The sequence below is a fragment of the Sitodiplosis mosellana genome, unplaced genomic scaffold (genome assembly GCF_009176505.1).
Source record: "Sitodiplosis mosellana isolate CC-2019 unplaced genomic scaffold, AAFC_SMos_1.0 Smas_scaffold_1, whole genome shotgun sequence".
In the NCBI taxonomy this organism is placed as follows: Eukaryota; Metazoa; Arthropoda; class Insecta; order Diptera; family Cecidomyiidae; genus Sitodiplosis; species Sitodiplosis mosellana.
The window spans coordinates 16791541-16814198 of record NW_022595244.1 but is presented as its reverse complement, the minus strand read 5'-3'; the positions used below and the strand labels follow the sequence as shown (position 1 = coordinate 16814198).

Below are 22658 nucleotides of genomic sequence, written 5' to 3'. Positions count from 1 at the left end.
CGAATAATTTATTTTATCAAATTTTTGTTTTTGCACACATTTTTGTTTATAACTTTACAATCACACTACATAGACAAATATTGCCAAAGACAAAAATAAAGAGAGAACATTGACGAAGAACATTGACGAATTATTTTTGAAGCAATGTGATCCGATGTATGGTATACGTTCTACAGGCGTTCAAATATTGCCCGTCTAGAGGCGGTTATATGCATTAGACGGTTAAAGGAAAAAATAAATAGACATGATGTGATGGCATTATTTCAACTGAAGTAATAAGTGATCGCAGATTGGGCACTAAACAGCATCAATGCTGTTTCACGTGCTCTGATGATCATGTCAAGTGGCAACAGAACGATCCGAATCCTTCTGGACGATTACTGTTCTATTTGCTGTACAGAGAGGAGTAAACTTGCACAGACGATACACCCTGTCTAGACATGACAATGACAATGATGATGATGATGATGATTCTTTGTAAATGAAGATTTATTCAGTTTTAGCCAGGGGCGTTGGTGTTTGTGAGTTTGCTTATATACCAGATCAGCTGTACTTCACATATATTCCGTGCTTTATACGTATTAAATATCAGTATCGTGGTTAGTGTATGTATATAGAAATATCAAAATACCGACAATTCAGAGTCATGTTTGTTTTCTATTTTCAAGCACACACATATTTACAACTCAATCGAAAAATAAATTGAAAAAAAAAACGTACAAACGAGTTAACCTAGTAATTTACTCAACGTATGACATCAGTGTTCATTCGCATCTCCACTGCTGAGTAGGTAACATATTCGCGCGTTATTATTAACAAAAGTGATATGTGCAACTGTGAAAATGAATTTTGAAGCAAAGAATTTATGGATTTCAATGAAGTGTTTAGTTTAGAGGAAACTGCGAATTACAAGCATATTTGGAGTATTTGTGCCTTAAATATATTTTTAAATATCCAAGTGTTTTATCATACTAAACAGTTTAATAAGAGCTACGTTTGTTTCAATTTTATATATGTTTTTGGGAACATCTCTGTTCCCGAAATCGTCGGAAGGCTCTTCAAATACAGCTAAAATGCTCAAACTTAGTATTCGACAATGCTGCAATGCACATTGCTCACAGTGGTCGGTGCGATAAAGTCAAAATGGCATTTCAATCAATCATAGATAAAGTGCCAACTAATTGGAATGAATTTTTATTGTGAATACGTTATTTGCTATTTGATTTCAAGTACGAGCTAATGTGTTTTTAAATACTATTTGCTCTTCCCAGATAAAAATGATTGGAGAAATATTGCTGAGTGCGGCTATTGCCTTGTTCACTTTGGCATTTTACAAGTGGGCAACAATAAATAATGGATACTTTGAACGACGCGGTGTCAAATACACGAAGCCGAAATTTTTAGTTGGCAATACGGGCGGAATGTTCCTTCAGAAATATGACGCCATCGAATTTGCTAAAATGGTGTACAACACATTTCCACATGAATCGTGAGTTTAACATAGGTACCCGAAATTGAAAATAATTTTCTGAAAACTGTCCTTTATTCTCTAAATAGAATTTATGGGATGTTTGACTTCCGTGTTCCACAATTTGTTGTTCGTAATCCGGAAACAATCAAGAAAATCGGAATCAAAGAGTTTGATTTTTTTGAAGATCATCGTGCGTTCACCGATGAAAAAACTGATAAGCTTTGGGGAAATTCATTGTTCATTATGAAAGGTGAAAAATGGCGTCAAATGAGAGCTACATTGAGTCCAGCATTCACCGGAAGCAAAATGCGTCAAATGTTTGAACTTGTATCAGAATGTGCTGATGATGTTGTCAAACATGTTTTGAAACGTTCGGCCACTGGCGAAACGATCAACGTTGAAATGAAGGAATTTTTTTCACGCTACACGAACGATGTAATTGCTTCGTGTGCATTTGGTATCAAAGTGGATTCGCTGGCCGAACCAGATAATGAATTTTTTTTGAATGGCAAGAAAATGATGGACTTCACTGGGATAAAAAAAATCGCCAAAATCATAATTATGAATAAAATGCCAGCCCTCGCTCGTGCGCTGAAAATGCAAATAATGGACGAATTTTTCAGCAAATCATTCAAAAATTTAATTTTGGAAACAATGGAAGTGCGCAAGAGCCGTAATATCTATCGGCCGGATATGATTAATATTTTGATGCAGGTGCGCGAAGGAAGTTTAAAACATCAAAATGACGAACAAGCTTCGGAAAAAGAAGGATTCGCAACGGTTGAGGAGTCTGATGTTGGAAAGGTTACTGTGACTCGCAAGTGGAACGACGATGAAATCGTCGCACAGTGTTTTTTGTTCTTCTTGGCAGGATTTGAAACGTCCTCTACCTTGTTGACCTTCATATCCTATGAACTTATCGCCAATCCGGACATTCAACAAAAACTGTACGAGGAAATTGTACAAGTTAATGGTCAATTGAACGGACAACGTATCAATTACGATGTACTCCAGAAAATGAAATATTTGGATCAATTCATTTGTGAAACACTCAGGAAATGGCCACCAGCATTTCAGGTAGTGTACGGTAGACTTTTTCGTTTTCTTTTTTTTGCGTGACAATTTTCGAAAATCAACGGCATTTTAGGTTGATCGTGTTTGTGTGAAGGATTACACATTCGATGATGGCGAAGGATTGACATTCAAAGTCGAAAAAGGAACACCGTTCCTTTTCCCAATTTACGGTAACCAACAATTGATGTAGTTTCCAAATTGAAAAGCATTCAATGACAATCAAATTTTTTTCTGCAGGAATTCAAAATGACCCGAAGCACTTTCCAATTCCCGATAGATTCGACCCCGAACGCTTCAATGAAGAAAATAAAGATCGCATCATTCCGGGTACATACATTCCATTCGGAATCGGACCTAGAAATTGCATCGGTTCCCGTTTCGCACTTATGGAAGTGAAGGCAATCTTATATTCCTTGCTGCTAAACTTTTCCTTTGAGCCGAATGAACAGACGCAAATTCCACCGCAACTAAAACGCATACCATTCAACTTGAGCCTACAGAATGGAATGCATTTAGAATTGAAACCACGAAAAAATTGAATGGAAATCTTGTAATAAAATAAATTATGGAATCTTATGAATCGGGTTCATAACCATATCTTTTATTTAACTGTAAGTTATCAACTATTTGAAGTTTCTCAATTCCATTAATAGCATACATAATCTACGTCATTACAAAAATGTTTTGTACAAACGATGAACTGATGAGTTATCAATTTTGATTAATACCGGTATTTTAAGTATTTGATAGTAATTCCAAATTTTTCAGTCTCATTACGTGATGTTATGATGACCCATCATCTCTTATTTGCCGGAAAAGACCGTTTAATCAAACATCAAACACTACATCACAGCGCCTGGTATATTTAACGTGATCACCAGGCGTGTATACATATTGAGTTGAAAGAATTTAGTCAAATCATTGAAATATTTCAGTTTCAGAGTGTGAAAAACTTTTTGATAGACACAACTATTTGAAAAGTTTTTCAATATTTATTTATTCATATACACTGCCAAAAACTGGCTGAGTACTTAGTTTTACAGGGAAATGACTCCGAAAAGGTTATTTTAGATGAAAAATCAGATGAATTATTTGGCAACAGTTGAATAAACCAGTTATTGTCACATATCGACGAAGTTCTGATTAATTAACTAAATCAATATGACCTTTAGCTATGGTTAATTGTTTGAACTTATTTTCTTCGAGGATGTTGCCAATTGAAGCTGAATCGTGGTGACGCAATTTTTGTGTATACATATCAAACGCACCATTTTTAGTCACTGAAAGAAGCATGCACTTGGAATTGAAACCAAGAAGCAAACAATATTTAGGTACACGAATTTCGTCATCGATGTCAATACTGAGTTCCCTTGGATATTACACATTGAATCTGGAAGAAAGTTCTAATGCTTTTATTTTTCAGTCAACACTGAAACGTCGTCATCCATTTCAATAACAATCATGTTCGTGTGAATAAAAGTACCAATCCAGTTTAAATAAATTAAATATTTTCTGTCTTCACTTAATCACAAAATAAAAGATGCAAATTGCGTTTTAATTTTTCGTAACATTTCCGTCATTGTTTGCAATTTTGAAGCGTAATTCAATTTCACGGCATATTTGACATTCAATGGAATCAACAGCGAGAACTCGAATCATTGATTACCGCATACTCTGAACACACAACTATGATCAGTTGCATTCTCATAGCTATTTATGTCTAATCACGATACCCGGTATATATAACGCTATTGAATGCTTATATACTAAGCAATAAAACCTAGACAGCCACAAGCCACAAGCTACACATTATTTGCAAAACAGAGAATGAATGCTGTGTGAATGAGCAACAATGTAGCAGTGTTTGAAAGGCTTATTCATATTTTATGTAATTGAATTGGATGAATCAGTTTTAATTTGGTTGCGCTAGCGTGAATACGTTCTGAATTTCAGTCGAAAATGTTTGGTGTATTATTGTTGACCTTCGGCTTCATATTAATTACGTACGCTTTTCATAAACTGACTGCGAACAATGCTCGATATTTCGAAGAGCGAAATCTCAAATACCGAGGTGCCCTAGACTCATTACGTATTATGTTGTCAGTGTTTCTCGGCAAAATCGGCCTTATTGAGATGACACAAAAAAGTTATGATTTTTTCCGCAATGAACCGTGAGTTTCTCGCAATAACTATCGTTCTTGACCTTGGAATTATGTGATGTTTTATTTATTTTAGAATTTTTGGCTTATTCGATTTTTCCATCCGTCAATACTTTATTCGTGATCCCGATGCTTACAGGCGTATAGCGATTAAAGATTTCGACCACTTTGAGGTTTTGACTTCGACTTTTTGATCACTTAAAAAAAAGTTATTGCTTCATCAACTTTAAGTCAATTAGGATTAATAATAAGAATTTCATCTTTAGGATCATCGTGTATTCGTAGATGAGAAAATGGATGATTTATTCGGCAACAGTTTGATTTCGATGCACGGTGAAAAATGGCGACAAATGCGAGCGACATTGAGTCCAGCATTTACCGGCAGTAAAATGCGACAAATGTTTGAGCTCGTATCGGAGTGTGCTGACGAAATAGTGAAACACTTTACAAAGCAGGCTGCGAAAGGAGAGGAAATCAACATTGAAATGAAGGATTTCTTTTCACGCTACACGAACGATGTCATCGCTACATGTGCTTTTGGTATTAAAGTTAACTCGTTTGATAATCCAGACAACGAATTTTTCCAAACAGCCAAGAAACTGTTAAATTTTGGTGGAATTTGGCGAACATTTAAACTATTCATAATATTCATTATGCCAAAAGTGGCGAGTAAATTTAATTTCAAATTCTTCGATGATTCCATCACGGGATTGTTTAAAAGTATAATTTTCGATACGATGGCAATGCGACAGAATAACAACATTTATCGACCCGACCTGATAAACATGCTGATGCGAGTTCGTGAAGGAAAACAGTTGGACCAACAAACAGAAGAGAAATTAAAAGACAATGTCGAAGGGTTCGCAACCGTTGAAGAGTCAGATGTTGGAAAAGCCAATGTAACTCAAAAATGGAAAGATAATGAGTTGATTGCACAGTGTTTCCTGTTTTTCATTGCTGGATTTGATACGTCTTCTTCAGCTCTAACTTTTTGCGCTTATGAATTGGTGGCAAATCCAGATATTCAACAAAAATTATACGAAGAAATTGATGAAGTTAACGAGCAATTGGAAGGAAGGAGAGTTACATATGATGTACTTCAAAAAATGATCTACATGGATCAAGTGGTGTCAGAAACGTTGAGAAAATGGCCCATTGCCGTTCAAACTGATAGACTTTGTGTTCGTGACTACGTTTACGATGATGGCGAGAGGAAATTCACGATCGAAAAAGGATCAAACATTCTTTTTTCAATCTATGGTAACTGTGAATTAATTATTCAATGAATAAAATTGATATTTTCCTATAATTTCTATTATTCATTCAATAGCTGTACATCACGACCCGAAATATTATAAGCAACCCGAAAAATTTGACCCAGCACGTTTCAGTGATGAAAACAAACATAATATTGTACCGGGCACGTATACTCCATTCGGAATCGGGCCTCGCAACTGTATAGGTGACATACTGATATTTATACATTGATGAGTATTAAGGGAAATAAAAAGAATACTGATGTTATCATTTTACAGGTTCTCGCTTCGCTCTGATGGAACTGAAAGCAATTTTGTATTATTTGCTGCTGAATTTCACATTTGAACCAAACAAAGACACTCAGATCCCGTTAAAAATGAGCAAAGTACCATTCATCAAGACCGAGAAAGGTGTTCATTTGCAGTTGAAGCCACGTGCAAATAAATTGCTGTGATGATATCGAAATGATAATGTACTAATGGATACTTCGAATTTTACTTTATTTAATACTTTTTCAAAAAGGCACCATTTCTAAGGGACACGATTACATTCGTGTACGATCTTCTGGCGATCGTTCATAGATTGTTGCCATGACTATAGCCAATATACGATACATACACATTTCATTTTCAACAATACTGTTGAAACAATTCGTATACGATTAGAGAGATTGGACACAAGTTCACAATCGCGTGCCGGAAATGTTATTTTTCACACTATATTTAGATACATCATTAAGTGGACTGTATAATTATTTTAACTGAAATTGTGTTAATACTTGAAAGTGATTTATCAGTAGTTTTTATTGATGTTTTAATAAATGTGTTAAAAAGAAACCAACTGCACTTGAATTATACTTGAATGGCAAAAATATTATGTAAAAATTGCCAGATCACTCGTATAAGCATGGTGGTTTTACAATTGTGGTGGTAAGAACAAGCAGTTTTTTTGTGAGCGCATTTGTTTTGATTATGTCACTCTCTTATCATTTCGCGAACTTTATTTGCACTAATATTATGAAGTTTAAACGAAAGTTCAAAGTGTGTACGCTGTCTGTACGGTTATTGCACTCAGATGAATGATTTGAGAGATAACAATTCGCAAGTAATAGCTTCCGCTAGACTGGAACCAAAATTTCAAAGTCATTCTTTTGAATTTCACTTTTTTTTTGTATAGGCTTGAATGAGTTCGAGTAGATCATTAAATTTTAATCAGTTTTGAACAATGGACCAAATCACATATTGGGTGACCTTGGATCTTTGATTTTTATTATAATTTTACATTCAGGAGGAACATAGTAAATAACGATGATTATATATAATTGCTTGGATTGAAATGCACACAAACGTTCAGTGCATGACGGATTTGATCAACACACCACTAAACAATGTTCTTCTGAATCAGAGTAGCCAATATAAGAAATATCACAGTTGTGTGAACGTGTAGATAGTACGAGCTACCCGTCGCACGCTTGTGTTGCGAACACAGTAGTGAAATAAATGGTAATATTTTTTTCGCTTAATATTCCCAATCACGCGCGAACACTTCAACACATTCGACTCCAGTGAAATAATGAGTATTGTTTACTTCACGCGAGAGTAGATGTTCTTGCGAATGTGGTCAGCGCGTCAGTCTCAATTTGTTCGTTTAATTTAGCGCAATCACTTTGTAGAATGCTGGGCGAATTGTTACTGTCAGTGGGCATTGCATTAATTGCATATGCCATTTATAAGTTTGTCACGAATAGTGCACGGTATTTTGAGGAAAGAAATGTGAAATACAAAGGCATATCATTCGCATTGCATAATTTATATTCAATGTTTACTGGGCAATTCGATGCGTTCGGACAAATTCAAACACTTTACAATGCGTATCCCGATGAACCGTAAGTAATAAGCCTTTCTGCGAAGTTTTTTGTTCCAATTTAAAATGAAAATTATATTTCTATCAAAAATTTGTTCAGAGTTTACGGTGTGTTCGATTTTTCTTCTCGCCAGTACATTTTTCGCGATCCCGAAGCATACAAACGTATTGCAATAAAAGACTTTGCCAATTTCGAGGATCATCGCGTTTTTATCGATGAAAAAATGGATAGTTTGCTGGGCAACAGTTTATTTGCATTGCATGGTGAAAAATGGCGTCAAATGAGAGCTACATTGAGTCCAGCGTTCACCGGAAGCAAAATGCGACTGATGTTTGAGCTCGTATCTGAGTGTGCCGATGAAATCATGAAGCATTTCTTGAAACAGGCCAAGAGTGGTGAGAAAATCAACATTGAAATGAAGGATTTCTTTTCACGCTACACAAACGATGTCATTGCTACATGTGCATTCGGGATCAAAGTAAATTCCATCGCGGAACCAAACAACGATTTTTTTCTGAACTCAAAGAAAATGATGAATTTCACAAGTTTCTGGAATTCTATCAAATTTGTTATATTCCTGTCAATGCCGCAACTCGCCAAAATCTTCAAATTGAGACTTATTAATGGGACTGTAACGGACGAATTCAAAAGTATGATTCTCGATACAATGGCAATGCGACAAAATAACAATATTTATCGACCCGACATGATAAATATGCTGATGCAAGCTCGTGAGGGAAGCTTACAACATCAAGCGGAAGAAAAGTCAAAAGAGACTGATGAAGGTTTTGCAACCGTTGAAGAGTCAGAAGTGGGAAAAGCCAGTGTAACTCGCAAATGGAACGATGATGAGCTCGTTGCCCAATGTTTCCTGTTCTTCTTAGCAGGTTTTGAATCGGCAGCCACCGTTCTTATGTTTGCTGCATATGAACTGCTAACAAATCCGGATGTTCAACAAAAGCTCTATGAAGAAATAGCCGAACTAAACGAACGGTTGGGTGGAAAACGAATTAGCTACGATGCAATACAGAAAATGAAATATTTAGATCAAGTTGTTTCGGAAACATTAAGAAAATGGCCCATTTCTGTTCAAACGGACAGAGTTTGTGGTAAACCATATGTTTATGACGATGGCCAGTTGAAGTTTGAAATCGAGAAAGGATCGAACATTTTATTCCCTATCTACGGTAACGAACAATTATTGTAGCGAATGGTTGTTTTCAAACCGCAAGCGGTTCTGAGTTGTAGCTTCCAAATTGCAAAACATGCAGTGATAATCAAATTATTGTTGCAGGTATTCATCATGACCCAAAATACTTTCCCAATCCAAGCAAGTTTGACCCCGAGAGATTTTCTGATGAAAAAAAACACAACATTCTACCGGGAACTTATGTACCATTCGGACTTGGACCACGGAATTGCATTGGTCGGTGATTATTGCGATGTAGACTTTAACTTCACCAAGACTAAATATTATTATCATTTCCTTTCAAATATGTAGGCTCTCGTTTTGCTCTGATGGAGCTTAAGGCAATTCTTTACTATTTGCTGCTAAAATTCTCATTCGAAGCGAATGAAAAAACACAAATTCCATTGAAAATGAAGAAGGGATTATTTGTACTACCCGAAAAGGGTGTACATTTGGAGTTGAAACCAAGAAGCGAAAACTGAACATAACGAATTTCATCATCGATTGCAATACGATAAATCACATTGAAGAAGTCATAGAAACAAACAATGCTAGAAAACTGACTCATCAAAATCATCATATCGATTGCAATCTTATCTTTTTGTTGTTTAGTATTTGATAATAAATGAATGAAATAAAAAAAAAAACTTTATTTTCCTATTGCTCGCTAAGAAATTTCAAATGAAACAAAATTTATGCCCAAAGCACGCATACAAAATACTCTTTGATAGAAAATATTACAATAAATTAGGGAAAAATTGAATTTCATTGCACATCATATGGAAATATTAGGCTCGCTTCGCTCGCCATACAAACATTAAAATTGTTGGTCAAGATATGGGAAATATAAAACTCGTTATCGCAAAAACTGTTCACTTTTTCGAATTTTTTGTGTACACCTGCATTCTGAAGTTCGTCAGCTTTTCAATGAATTTGAAAAATTTTAATCGTTATTTGAAACAGTTCTGCGTTCACATAATAAATTCTCACTTTGAAGACTTCGGTTGGAAATCGAAGTTGAATGATTGAATATCCTAAAACACCGATTGTGAAGAAATCGTGGCACGAGCATGCACTAATGTGCTGAGACGGCATTCATATTGAAAAAATAATTCCCAAGATCGGCAATAAAATTGTATATGAATCAATGGGGAATATCAAACATTTCATTTTGTTTTTTTCTTCGTTAAACAAATTGAATCTTTCAAACACAATGAAACTCATCTATAATTCAGAGTTTCGTTTTGTTTTTTAGATTGCAATCGGAATTTCGGATCTTCTGAACACAATTTATCATGTTTTCGGATCTTCTGAAAATTTATTATTTCAGTCTCTGGTACGTATGTCACTGTTTCCTGTGTCGATGTGTTTCGCAAATATGTACGCGATAATATTCACAATTCATGTTCTTGTATAGTGGGACTTATTGACACGATCATCATTCGTTTTGAATGTGTAATTGTGTATTCGCATCGCTTAAGCTATGTAGTATATATACTACAGTCTATAGACTATATGTATTGAATGTAAACATTAAAACTGCGCCGTAATAGATAGAAACAGATGGTTTTCTATAAATTTTCTATAGAACATGTGAATGCTTAGGCAATAGAGTCAGTTTGATATAAACTCCTACGTATGATGACATAAAAACAGTTTTCGCCTAGCTTCGTGAGCTGAAGCAAGTACGGTCGATTTAAAGCAAATCACAATTTAAAAATGATTGCAGAATTTATACTAACGTTAGGAATCGTATTGATACCATACGCTATTTATAAATATAAAACCGTCAACAAGCAGTATTTTGCAGAGCGAAATGTCGAATGCAAGGATCTATCTTTTTCGCTGTACAATATATACGCGATGTTTGTTGGTAAGAATGATGTCATCCAGTTTGTGCAGCGTCATTACGATCAATTTCCTGATGAACCGTAATTATTTTCATTTAATTTTTCATTCCAACTCATAAGTGGTCTTGCATTTATTAGATGAAATTGAATTTGTATGGTTTTTACATGCAGACTATATGGCATATATGGAATTATGGGGCGTCAAGTATTCATACGCGATCCAGACCTGTGTAAGCAAATATTCGTCAAGGATTTTGTTAACTTTGAAGATCGGAAGGGCTTTATAAATGAAGATGTGGATGAGCTATGGGGAAAGAGTTTACTTTCATTGCACGGCGAAAAATGGCGTCAAATGCGAGCCACACTAAGTCCAGCGTTCACCGGGAGCAAAATGCGACTAATGTTTGAGCTCGTGTTGGAGTGTGCCGATGGAATAATCAAACATTTTTTGAAGCAAATCGAAAATGGCGAGAAAATTAATTTAGAAATGAAGGATTTCTTTTCGCGCTACACAAACGATGTCATCGCCTCGTGTGCATTTGGAATCAAAGTTAATTCCATTGCGGAACCAGACAACTCATTCTACCGCAATGGTAAGGTGTTAATGGACTTTAGTGGCGTTAAGCGTAGCATAAAATTTTTCGTGACAATGCTGTGCACAAAATTTGCGCGACTTTTCAACATCAAGTTCTTCGATGAAGCGATTTCGAATGAGTTTAAAGCGATGATTTTAAATACAATGGACTTGCGTAAAAAGAACCACATTTTTCGACCCGACATGATCAATATTTTGATGCAAGTTCGTGATGGGGTGCTGAATGCAGAGGAAGCGCCCAAAGAAGTATCCGAAGGTTTTGCCACTGTTGAAGAATCGGAAGTGGGAAAAACGAGCGTGTCTCACAAATGGAATGACGATGAACTAGTTGCACAGTGCTTAGTTTTCTTTCTTGCGGGTTTCGAGACGTCTTCTTCGGTTTTATCTTTCGCTGCGTATGAAATTCTGGCCAACCCAGATGTGCAACAAAAACTTTACGAAGAGATTGCCGAAGTGAACGAGCAATTGGGCGAAAAACGAGTTTCGTACGATGTGCTTCAGAAAATGAAATATTTGGATCAAGTTGTTTCGGAAACATTGAGAAAATGGCCAGTTGCCGTGATGATAGATCGATTGTGTGTGAAAAATTACGTCTACGATGACGGAAAGCAGCTCAACTTTAAAATAGATAAAGGCGTTAGCGTTTTATTCTCCCTGATGAGCATACAAAACGATCCGAAATACTTTCCCAATCCAAGCAAGTTCGACCCCGAGAGATTTTCTGATGAAAACAAGCATAATATTGTGCCGGGCACGTATAATCCGTTCGGGCTAGGACCACGGAATTGCATTGGTCGGTGATTATTGCGATGTAGACTTTAACTTCACCAAGACTAAATATTATTATCTTTTCTTTCAAATATATGTAGGCTCTCGTTTCGCTTTGATGGAACTGAAAGCCATTCTGTACTATTTGCTGCTGAATTTCTCTTTAGAACCGAATAAGGACACGCAGATTCCATTAAAATTGAGAAAATCACCGTTTGTTATTGCCGAAAAAGGTGTACATCTGGAACTAAAACCTCGTGCCAAGTGAATGATATCTATTATTCCACCATATTTTACTAGTGTGCGGAAAGCATGAAAAATCTATTAAAGACAAAAATCTATTTATCGCCTAATTCTCAAGATACTTTTAAAATGAATAACAACAGCATACATTGTAATATTCGGTGAGTGCCACTAAAAAAAATATCCACACTCATCTAGTGCTTGAGACGCATGGTCACTCATTTAGTGAATGAGACGCATGCGGATGGTATGAAGCAAAGCGAAAGGGAAGCGCGCAACTAGAACATAGAGTCAATGGGTACTACGTGTTTGTGTTTGTGTTTGTGTCCGTATTCTAAGGACGGAGTGACGAAATGTATGCGCGCTATATCGTTCGTTCGTATGGAGTTGCGCGCTTCCCTTTCGCTTTGCTTCATCCCATCCGCATGCGTCGCACTCACTAAATGAGTGACCATACGTCTCATGCACTAGATGAGTGTGGTTATTTTTTTAGTGGCACTCACCGAATATTACAATGTATGGAATCAAGTTAGAAGCATTCATATGTGTGTTGAAATAGATATGATTCAACCACTTTACAATCAATTTAAAGTCATTAATTATATCAATGAAAAAATTGTCTTGTCATGCGTTTAGTGTTTATTTTATTCACAATATAACAGCATTGTGCACAACCAGCGCCACCTAGTGAGTGAAGAAAATCACACTGCAGCAAAATGCGGAAAAGTTTCAATTAATAATGTTTTTGTCAACCCAACAGAAGAAGATGAAAAAAACGGTAACTTCTCATTCCGACTTTCCACTACCCTGTCGCGCTAATTTTAATTGATATTTTCAGGCTGTTTTTTGTAAGAAAACTTTTTCAAATTGTTTCAAAGTTCTTAATTATGTGCAGATTTACTGCACTAATTGGCTGTTGTGAATAAAATGAAATATATTCTGCAATTTACCACAGTTCGAATCACAGTGAATGTTTACACCGAACCTTAATTCAAACTATTTGTTTGATAATGAGCAAAAAAAGTTCTATTTCAGATACAGTTTTCAAGGTCATTTATATTTATTCATTCTGATTACGATTCAAATTGCATGAGATCGCATTTAAAAAACATCATATCAATTTATTCGATTTCACTTCAGAACGAAAAGGCGCCAAATGAATCAAAGTAAGTTCCATTAATCAACATCTATTCATACAATTGATATCATTGGTCAGTTATAATTTTTTTGGTTCAGACATGATACAAAATGAATGTGCAAATTGTTAACGCGAATCGAATTGAAGTAAGATCCCGTCTTTTGGATGTGACATAATCGTTTGTGGGTCAATAACGATTGGCTTGTGTCTTGGTGATACTTTGATATGGAAATTCAAAGTGATGTAGGCCAAAGCGATTTTGAGTTGGAGCATGGCGAATCGCATTCCAAGGCAAATGCGTGGACCTGTTTTATAATTTGACACAATATTTAGGAAAAATATTCAAATATTCTTTAGAAATCATTTTTAATAACAATATACGAATTAATACCTTCTCCGAACGTCAAAAATGTGCCTTTGTGTCGATTTCGTTGCTCTTCCTCATTGAAGCGTTCCGGTATAAACACCTGTGGGTTTTGATAGTATTTCGGATCCCTATAAAACGAGGATTCGTTTGATTCAAATCACAATTATTCAACCATTTCATTTAAATAGAATTTATAATTTGTTATTCTTACATATGTAAACCAAGGATGGAAATACCGACAACAGTTCCTGGTGCGATGGTGACTGATTTCGTTTGTTTCGATGTTTTTGGAAGTGTATAATGTTGATTACACACTTTTCCTAAAACCATAGCGGGCGGATGAATCCGTGACGCTTCAAGTATCACTCCTTCTAGATAAATCATCTCTTGAAGCCCTTCGTAAGTGATTTTGCCATCGTATTTGGCTGTTATTCTCACAATTTCTTCGTGAAGCTTCTCTTGGCACTGTGGATTTCGGCCCAGTTCGTACAAAGCGTATGAGAGAGACGTTGCTGATGTTTCCGTTCCATCGAAAAATAGAGAAAACGAATGACCTGCCAAAAATATTTCGTCGAGTTCTGAAGCAATAACAAAAGAGTCAATTGAGTCTTTAGTGTTCACTGAAACGATAAATAAATAACTCACTATGCTTTTCTTGAATTTGAAGCAATGTTTGGAATAGGTCGTTGCTCTGAAAATCTGTTGAGCGAGAATTTTTGTTTGTACGAACTAAACTTCTGAACCATTTATCCATTGCAGGTGGGACGAAACTAAAAAAAAACGCTCATTCCCATGTGAATTCAGTTTAAATTATTGTATTGGTTCATTCAATGGAGCAAATCACACTCACGACACCGGAATCAGTTCAAATGCCCATTTTGGCAAAAATAAAATGGCCAGGACTTTTAAACCGACCAAAAAGGATGGCTCGAATAATTGCTTTCCAGCTGTCAAGAATTCATTCTGTTCCCCGTTTTCGAAACATTTCGGTTCGATACTGAACGTTGATTTTATCACATTCTCTGTAGTAAATCGTGTCGAAAGCTGAAACATAATATAATGATGAAATTGACTCAATAAATGAATGCATGAGCGCAAAAGAGCATCTTAGATTCGAAATATTTCGAAGTGAGATAAAAAACACATGTACTTTTGTACATACTCTTTGGCGCTCAAGCATTCAAATATGAGGTTGCTCTTAAACATTTTCTCAAACAACTTTCTTTTTTACATCTTTTGCATTGAAGTCAGTGTCCACTGAATGTGATTTAATAAATTTGACCAAATCTGCACCCACTTCGTTCATCACTGGCAAAACAACTTTCAGCTAAAAATAAGAAAGAGTGTATGTTTGTTGTCAATATTTTCAGAAATTTTGTTAGTTTTTACTTTGCTTTGAGAAAACATTGGCGAAATCGTTTTGCGTCCTTCTCTCCATTCATCATCTTCGTTGAAGAAGGGATTCGTAGCTGAAAATGGATCAAATCGTTTGCTTATCCTAACGTCATTATTGCGGAAACTGTTGAAGTTCGTTGTTACAACATCTTTGATGAGGTCTGGGTCGCGTAATAAAACGGCCGGTTGCAACATTTTAAAGTACCCAATGTACGGTTCATTCGGAAAATTACTTCGTACGAAAAAAAAATGAAATTATTATATGTTGCTTCTTTTTTTAATGAATGTCTTTACTACTTTGAACTTACTTATACCAATTCGCAGTTACGACTCCAAGATGTTCAGAGAAGTTCAATGCGCTTCCAAGATTTCCAACAAAAAATCTTGGCTCTGGACCGGGCACATTGTTTCGTTTCCAGTAGGAATAGTTCCACTTCAACCAAATGTAGAACAGCGTCAAAGCGCCTAACAAGAGCGCAATCAAAAACATTCTGTGTTTGATTTATTGTCTTTATTGAACTTGACTGTGATATCACACGTTGTTATTCGTTTGAAACACGCTTGTGAACTGATTGTAGACAATCTTTTCAGTCAGTCTTGATATAGATTGGTTCAGAACATATATTGTCTATATTATTATTGCGCAGTTGTTTCAACACTACACCGCTCTATGAGTTTCATTGAATGTTTGAACATGATTACACTATTCCATTTTTTTGCTATAAATTTACAATTGTATCAGCTACACGTGTCTATCTACTTTTGGACGGCAAAACGCTTTAAAGCTTGACTTGAAGACTAAATTCAAAAGTCGTGACGCGATATTTTTCCTTATTGTAAATAAATTTTCACAATAGTGAATGCGAAAAACACTTTTGAACTTCGTTCCCAGTAATAATACAGCGTCCTAGCGTCACTCAAAATGATATCAGTCATTTTGAGTGGTAAATCCACGCACGGAGCGTCACTCCATTTTAACCTCGTCTAGAGGTTTTTCATCTGATTATAATTTCACGGACGAAATGAAGAGAAAAAAATCATATTTTAGAGTCTTCTAAATGAGTGGAATGGAAAGTGTCCATTAAAATTTAAAAAACTATAAATTAAATGGAACATTTCTTAGGTTGCAGCAAAGACTTACCACGAATTTGTTGCTTTCATTTATTTTATTGAGACAAAGTGTATTAATATCGTTTTAACTGGTTACATACAACGATTTGCTCACGCAGCGCAAATATAACTGCATCGGCAGTTTAGCGTGCGCGAGTAACCCAAGCGTTTTGAATTTGAACATGATTAAATGGGTCTTTTAACATTCGCCAAACAATAACGTTGTTTTTATTTCATTGCTAAGGCGATGGAATGCTGTCTATTCGCCAAAGCTCATCAACCTTGCTTTTACCCGAATTCTTCTTGTTTGCACCAATTGCCATAAAACCACTTTAGAAGCAAAAACCCTAAAATATTTGTAACAATTTAAACAGTTAAAAAACTGGACATCAATTCTTATTACGTGCATTTTGTATATGATTTCGAACGAAGAAGATTATTTTGATCTAAATTAGTTAGTTGAAATACGAAATTGTTTCAAGTGATTACTGCACATAGATCACATGATTTTTGTTACTTCTCGTTGTCCATTTACTATTTCCATAGTGACCCAGCAAAAATTGTCATTTGCAACACGATTTCCATGATCAGCATCCCCCTGTAGCTAGAGTGGTCAACGAACAAAATGAAAATCCTACAAACAATGAACGGACACAACGGATAAAAGAAAACTACAATAATAACAAAATTCTGAACAGAACAAACAAGTTCATCATATTTTCTATGCACAAATTGCATGAAATATCGCCCAATTCTGAAGATAAATTTGAAATGAATAACAATAAAGATTATTTTGTCCCTTTTTTATTTGAAATATTATTTCACATTTTCATAGATGTGACAAAAGATTCGATACAAGTTGTTTCATTTGATCTCCTTCAAACCGAGGCTTCAACAAAGGGGCTCGTTGATCAAAAAATTAATTCCACCAACGATTGTTGTTATTATTATTGAAACTGAACCCAGTATTTGTCCCTAAGTTACTATTGAAATTGAAATTACCGCCCATAAAGTCATCATTCCAATTAAAATTATTTCCTGAATTATCAAAATCAGTTAATTGAACGTTGTTGGAAATAATGTAATTGTTGCCGAAATTCTGTTGACCGCTTCGTTTTGCGACCATTACTTCTCGTTGTCCGTTTATTATTTCCATAGTAACCGAGCAGAAGGTTTGACTTCCGGGCCCATTTCCCCGTTCAGCTTCTTCTTCAATTGCTAGCAACTGAATGAACTTGGTCTTCACGTCACGCTCCAATCTGTACAAAATTTCGTATAGTCATTATATCAAATAAAACGTGTGGTTATTTCAAATTACTTACATAGTGTCTCCTGAAGCTTCTCCAAAGTGATAATCCGACTCGATTCTTTTCATATTCAAAAAAAGAAAGAAAACAGATGGAAAAAATCATTTTCTAGTTTTGACAAAGGAAAAAAAACACGGAAAACAACAATGTTTACCTAAATCCATTAATGTAAACGTCCTCGTTATTCATTTGAACATTCGCCATGCCGTTCAACGACTGCTGTACTTTTTGCTGCGTTTCTTTGAAACTGAAGAATCGGAATTTGAAAATATATTCAACTGAATAATGTCATTCAAATGTGGATGTATCATATATGGTTCACTATAAATTACCGTTCTAAGCCGTAACGTTGAATCAAATACAAGCTTTTGATTGCAGTCAAATCTGGTTTTGCCATCATATTCCCTTGTTCACACTTTGCTGTCACATCATTGATCGGAGCATCCAACAAGCTGCGCAACATTGCATTGAATTGAGCCGAACTATAAATTTAATGGAAATAATAAGTAAAATACACTGACATATCCAATTGAATCTATTGACTCACGGCATAGCACTCTTATCACTTGCAATTTGTACTCTGAAATAAATGGAGAATATTTGTTAAAAAATAAACCAAACTGTAGGGGATAAAAAGGCTTGAGTGTATCTCACTGTGCATCTGAGATGCTTCCGATAGCTGCGCATTTCTGATACAGTTCATAGGTTGATGGTGTTCGTATTACGACTTCGTTGTTTTTAATCATATATCCATTCGGTATTTCAACGAATTTGTGAACGATTGCCAGTTTATTAACGATCGCATTCGCTGAGATCGATGCAAATTTACCAATATAGACTTTCGGTCCGATTTTGGCATCGGAACCAATCGAAGAAAACTCATCAATAAGACTATCATCTTGAATTCCGGCCCCGTTTGAAATGGATGCATGTTTATCCACTTTTACTCCGTTCCCGATTCGTACACTGTTTCCCGTATTTGCGAATTCAGAGAGAACACAGTCAGGTCCGATTGTAGTGCCAATACCAATGTTTACAAAATTTGAAATGGTTACGTCATTTGCGATAATACAGCGCTGAGCGATATTAGCATGGTTGCCGATCTGGGTGTTTTTTCCAATTGAAGTAGATCGACCAATGGACACGAAATTACCGATTCGTGCATTCGCCTCTATGACTACATTCTGATCAATATTTGTAAATTGACCTAAAAAGGCTGTATCATCAACTAGTGCCCCCCGCTGCACATTCTGAAACGAAAAACTCTAGAAAAACATAAAAACGCAATTAACTCCCTAACTTGTTGAGAAGTTTCTATTTTCTAAAAAGAAATGCAAACAGCTATACTTACTGTGGCCATATGCACCGAAAATAAAAATAAAATAAGCTTGAACATATTCGAAAAGTAATTATTGGGAAAAAATTCAACACGACAATACGATTCGCTGGTAAATTTAAATATGATTCTGAACTGTGGTCGTCGACGCTTTTCTACACATTTCGTCAACATCTTTCAGTGTGGTGACTAACGTATTACACACAACGTAAGTGTGTTTATAATACACTAGCGCAAACACAGCAGCCTCTATGTTATCGTTAACAACATTCGGCAATACCGGTGGAAAGTTACACGCGCACACACATGTGCAGTATTAGGGCCTTCGCAACGTCTGTTGAGAAACACTGTTTTTATTTGTTTTTAATTTGCACCTTAATAAGCGGAATGAAATAAATTTGTAATAAACCAAATTAAACGGAAAATAGTCATTCAAATGATGAACATGACCATCGTGTATGTATCTTCGTTCCCTGACTAATATTGCTTTCAAAGTACAATATCGATTCATGGGCCAAGTTTAATGATGTGAAAGAGCTAGTTTGGGCATTTTCCACTGTTTATCTGACTGTTGAGGTATCCATCGAAATTATAATTTTTTGGGCGAAATGCAAAAAAAAATCATATTTTAAAGTCTTCTAAATGAGAAGAATGGAAAGTGTTCATTAAAATTAGAATGAATTATGAATTAAATGGAAAATTTCTTGAACTGCAGCGAAGACTTACCACAAATTCGTTGGTTTCGTGTAATTAAACTTCAAGTAATTGCAACGTATTTCAATCAAAATATGATAAGTGTTCAACAAACTACTCACAAATACTTTTAGTCAGTTACTATGTATCGGTGCTAAAATCTATGAATGGCGATAGCCCGTGCAATGCTGTATTTGGCACTTAGAGCATTCGGACCAGCACTAAAATGTCAAAAAGAGTAAATGAAAGAGAAATAGGTCGTTGAAATGATGAATTCAATCAATTCAAGGATTCCATATTGGAGATGTTCTATCACACCAACAACTTCATTACTATGAGGTAAAAGTGTCGTTTTTCATTAGCCAAATCAACAAATTTTGTTGCTTTCATTTATTCGAACAGATAGAGAGGAAACTGGACATCAATTCTTATTATGTTCATTATGTATATGATTTCGACGGAAGGAGGTTATAATTATTTTTGTAAGAAATACGAAATGGTTCAGAGTGATTACGGCACATGGATCACATTAGATTGCGTCATTTGCTTCTCATTGTCCGTTTATTATTTCATAGTAATCAAGATGAAGTTTTCATTTATTGTAGAAAATTTTCACGATTCGCATCTTCTTCAATTCATATGGATAGAATGGAAAATCTTACAAACAATGAAAGAACATTGAAAAAAGACTACAATAATAACAAAATTCTAAAAGAACAAACAAATTCATCCTTTTTTCTATGTTTAAATTGCATGAAATATCTCCTAATTCTGAAGATAAATTTAAAATGTATAATATTAGTGTGTATGTCTCTTGTTTTTTTATTTGGAATATTTCACATTTTTACATAAGTGACAATTTCTTTCGTTTGATTAACTTTAAACCGAGATTACAACAAGGGAGCTTCTCGGATCAACAACTTAGCTTCCAACAATCGATTATATTGCGACAGTCACTGATCGTGTTACGGCCAGTATTTCTGTAGTCACCGAGCAGAAAGTTTGATTTCCAGGACGACTTGCCCGTTCTGCTTCTTCTTCAATTGCTAGCAACTGAATTACTTTCGTCTTCACTGCAGGCTGCAATCTATAGAATATGACGCACAGTTATCATATCACATAAATTATTTGGATATTTGAGATAGCTTACATAGTGTCTGCCGAAGTTCCTCCAAAATGAGAATCCGACTCGATTCTTCACATATTCAAAAAAGAAAAAGAAAAATAAATTACTTTAGAGATTAAATTTCTACAAAAGAAACACGGAGAACGATAAAATTTACCTAAAGCCTACACCGACGAAAATATTCCCGTCCTTCGACTCAATAGTCACCGACTGTTGTGGAGTATTTGTTCCCGGTTGTGGATTCGTTCCCGCTTGCGACGACAAGGAACTATAAAACATAAAACATAATTAATTGAATAAACTTATTCCAATGTGAATATACACAGTATTTAGTAGAGATTACCTTTCTATGCCACTACGAATTAAATACAATGTTTTGATTGCAGCCAGATCTGGTTTAAATATCGTATTTCCCCCTTGTACACACTTTGATTTCAGATCATTGATCTGGGCATCCAATAAGCCGTCGAACATAGTATTGAATGTGGTCGAACTAGGAATTAAATGCAAATCATAAGTTGAATACATTGATTGAATCTATTTAACTTACAGAACAGCACTTTTATCACTTGCACCTTGGATTCTGGAATGAATATGAGAATTTGTTCAGAACATGTTGAAAAAATGAATAAAACATTAGAAGATGAAAATTTCGAAAGTATCTTACTGTGTATCTGATATGTTGGCGATCGGTGCAGATTTCTCAAACAGTTCATTGGTTGTGGGTGCTCGCATTATGACTGCGTTGTTTTGAACCGTAGTATTACTTGCTATATTAACGTATTTATGAACGATTGCCAAGTCGTTAACGATCGAATTCGCTTGGACCGATGCAAATTTACCAATGTACACGTTTGATGGTATGTTCGATCGAATTGCGCAAAAATCATCGACAATACTATTGTCTTTAATTTCGACACCGTTTGCAACGGATACGTATTTACTCACTTTTACTCCGTTCCCGATTTTCACACGCGATCCTATACTTGTAAACTCAGAGAGAGTACAGCCATTTCCGATTGTAGTACCACTGCCAATGACTGTGAAATTTGAAATGATCGCGTCACTACCGATAGTACAGTTCTGACCGATATTGACATTTTGGCCGAGTTTACTTCTTTCTCCAATTGAAGAAGACCGACCAACAGAAACAGAATTACCAACTTCTACATTGGCCTTTATGTCCGCACTCGAGTCAATAGTTGTATTTTGGCCTAAACGGGCTGTACTATCAATTGCTGCCCCCACAAACAGAGAGTTCTGGAAAAAAACAAATTAACACTTTAGCTTGTTGAAAAGATTTCTTTAACTCAAAAATTGCAAACAGTTGTACTTACTATGGCCACATTCACTGAAAATAAAAATAAAGTGAACTTGAACATGTTCGAAAAGTTATTGTTGGGAAAAAATTCCACACGACAAAATGAAATGCTGTCAAATTTAAGTATGATTCTGAGCTGTGCTCGTCAACGCTTTTATACACATTTCTTTTCTAATAATTATTCTTATCACATTACAAGTTCGCAATATTCGCGTTTAATTAAAGAAAATTTGCATTTGTTCAAATTTAAAACCATTCTTCATAAGCGAAATGAAAGAAATTTGCAATGGACAAAATTAAACGGAAATAAAGTCCTCGAAATGATGAACAGCCTCGTTTTAGTTCCTTGATTTATAACCAGACGTGTGCAAGGTCAAAAATTTTTCGGGGGGGGG

General features: G+C 35.4%; 6 protein-coding genes and 1 long non-coding RNA gene across 9 annotated transcripts; 3 read left to right on the top strand and 4 right to left on the bottom strand.

The window, feature by feature from the left end:
* The first annotated feature begins 650 nt into the window (after window positions 1-650).
* On the top strand, window positions 651-3125 carry LOC129574409 (probable cytochrome P450 9f2). Of its 3 annotated transcripts, none has more exons than XM_055456620.1 (5): window positions 651-790; window positions 1272-1489; window positions 1558-2548; window positions 2619-2715; window positions 2783-3125. In XM_055456620.1, exons 2-5 carry the CDS (start codon window positions 1278-1280, stop codon window positions 3082-3084), a joined length of 1602 nt encoding a protein of 533 aa, XP_055312595.1. In that variant the 5' UTR covers window positions 651-790; window positions 1272-1277; the 3' UTR covers window positions 3085-3125. The 3 variants fall into 3 exon arrangements, with proteins under 3 accessions (XP_055312595.1, XP_055312439.1, XP_055312523.1); XM_055456464.1 differs by having other exon boundaries at window positions 765-1127; XM_055456548.1 differs by lacking the exon at window positions 651-790 and adding an exon at window positions 994-1123.
* Window positions 3126-4273: 1148 nt separating this feature from the next.
* On the top strand, window positions 4274-9661 carry LOC129580438 (uncharacterized). Its single transcript, XM_055470875.1, has 9 exons — window positions 4274-4716; window positions 4781-4877; window positions 4971-5964; window positions 6035-6166; window positions 6240-6413; window positions 7531-7846; window positions 7925-9012; window positions 9120-9251; window positions 9327-9661. The coding sequence occupies exons 1-9, from the start codon at window positions 4505-4507 to the stop codon at window positions 9494-9496; spliced, it is 3315 nt and encodes a 1104-aa protein (XP_055326850.1). The 5' UTR covers window positions 4274-4504; the 3' UTR covers window positions 9497-9661.
* A 976-nt stretch (window positions 9662-10637) lies between these two features.
* On the top strand, window positions 10638-13099 carry LOC129574825 (probable cytochrome P450 9f2). Its single transcript, XM_055457373.1, has 3 exons — window positions 10638-10945; window positions 11036-12252; window positions 12329-13099. Exons 1-3 carry the CDS (start codon window positions 10734-10736, stop codon window positions 12493-12495), a joined length of 1596 nt encoding a protein of 531 aa, XP_055313348.1. The 5' UTR covers window positions 10638-10733; the 3' UTR covers window positions 12496-13099.
* Window positions 13100-13506: 407 nt separating this feature from the next.
* Window positions 13507-16360, bottom strand: LOC129574932 (cytochrome P450 6B1-like). Its single transcript, XM_055457650.1, has 8 exons — window positions 15679-16360; window positions 15365-15602; window positions 15207-15302; window positions 14826-15019; window positions 14621-14745; window positions 14187-14553; window positions 14000-14103; window positions 13507-13913 (listed from the first exon to the last, which is right to left on the bottom strand). The coding sequence occupies exons 1-8, from the start codon at window positions 15858-15860 to the stop codon at window positions 13735-13737; spliced, it is 1485 nt and encodes a 494-aa protein (XP_055313625.1). The 5' UTR covers window positions 15861-16360; the 3' UTR covers window positions 13507-13734.
* A 908-nt stretch (window positions 16361-17268) lies between these two features.
* Window positions 17269-19348, bottom strand: LOC129573771 (uncharacterized). Its single transcript, XM_055454790.1, has 7 exons — window positions 19139-19348; window positions 18442-19052; window positions 18335-18367; window positions 18120-18269; window positions 17942-18034; window positions 17803-17847; window positions 17269-17739 (listed from the first exon to the last, which is right to left on the bottom strand). Exons 1-7 carry the CDS (start codon window positions 19295-19297, stop codon window positions 17400-17402), a joined length of 1431 nt encoding a protein of 476 aa, XP_055310765.1. The 5' UTR covers window positions 19298-19348; the 3' UTR covers window positions 17269-17399.
* A 1266-nt stretch (window positions 19349-20614) lies between these two features.
* On the bottom strand, window positions 20615-21013 carry LOC129573731 (uncharacterized). Its single transcript, XR_008688624.1, has 2 exons — window positions 20967-21013; window positions 20615-20903 (listed from the first exon to the last, which is right to left on the bottom strand). It is a non-coding gene; the product is annotated as an uncharacterized LOC129573731 (long non-coding RNA).
* An 82-nt stretch (window positions 21014-21095) lies between these two features.
* On the bottom strand, window positions 21096-22498 carry LOC129580388 (UDP-3-O-acylglucosamine N-acyltransferase-like). Its single transcript, XM_055470742.1, has 5 exons — window positions 22280-22498; window positions 21610-22202; window positions 21493-21525; window positions 21286-21435; window positions 21096-21210 (listed from the first exon to the last, which is right to left on the bottom strand). The coding sequence occupies exons 1-5, from the start codon at window positions 22322-22324 to the stop codon at window positions 21096-21098; spliced, it is 936 nt and encodes a 311-aa protein (XP_055326717.1). The 5' UTR covers window positions 22325-22498.
* Window positions 22499-22658: the final 160 nt, after the last annotated feature.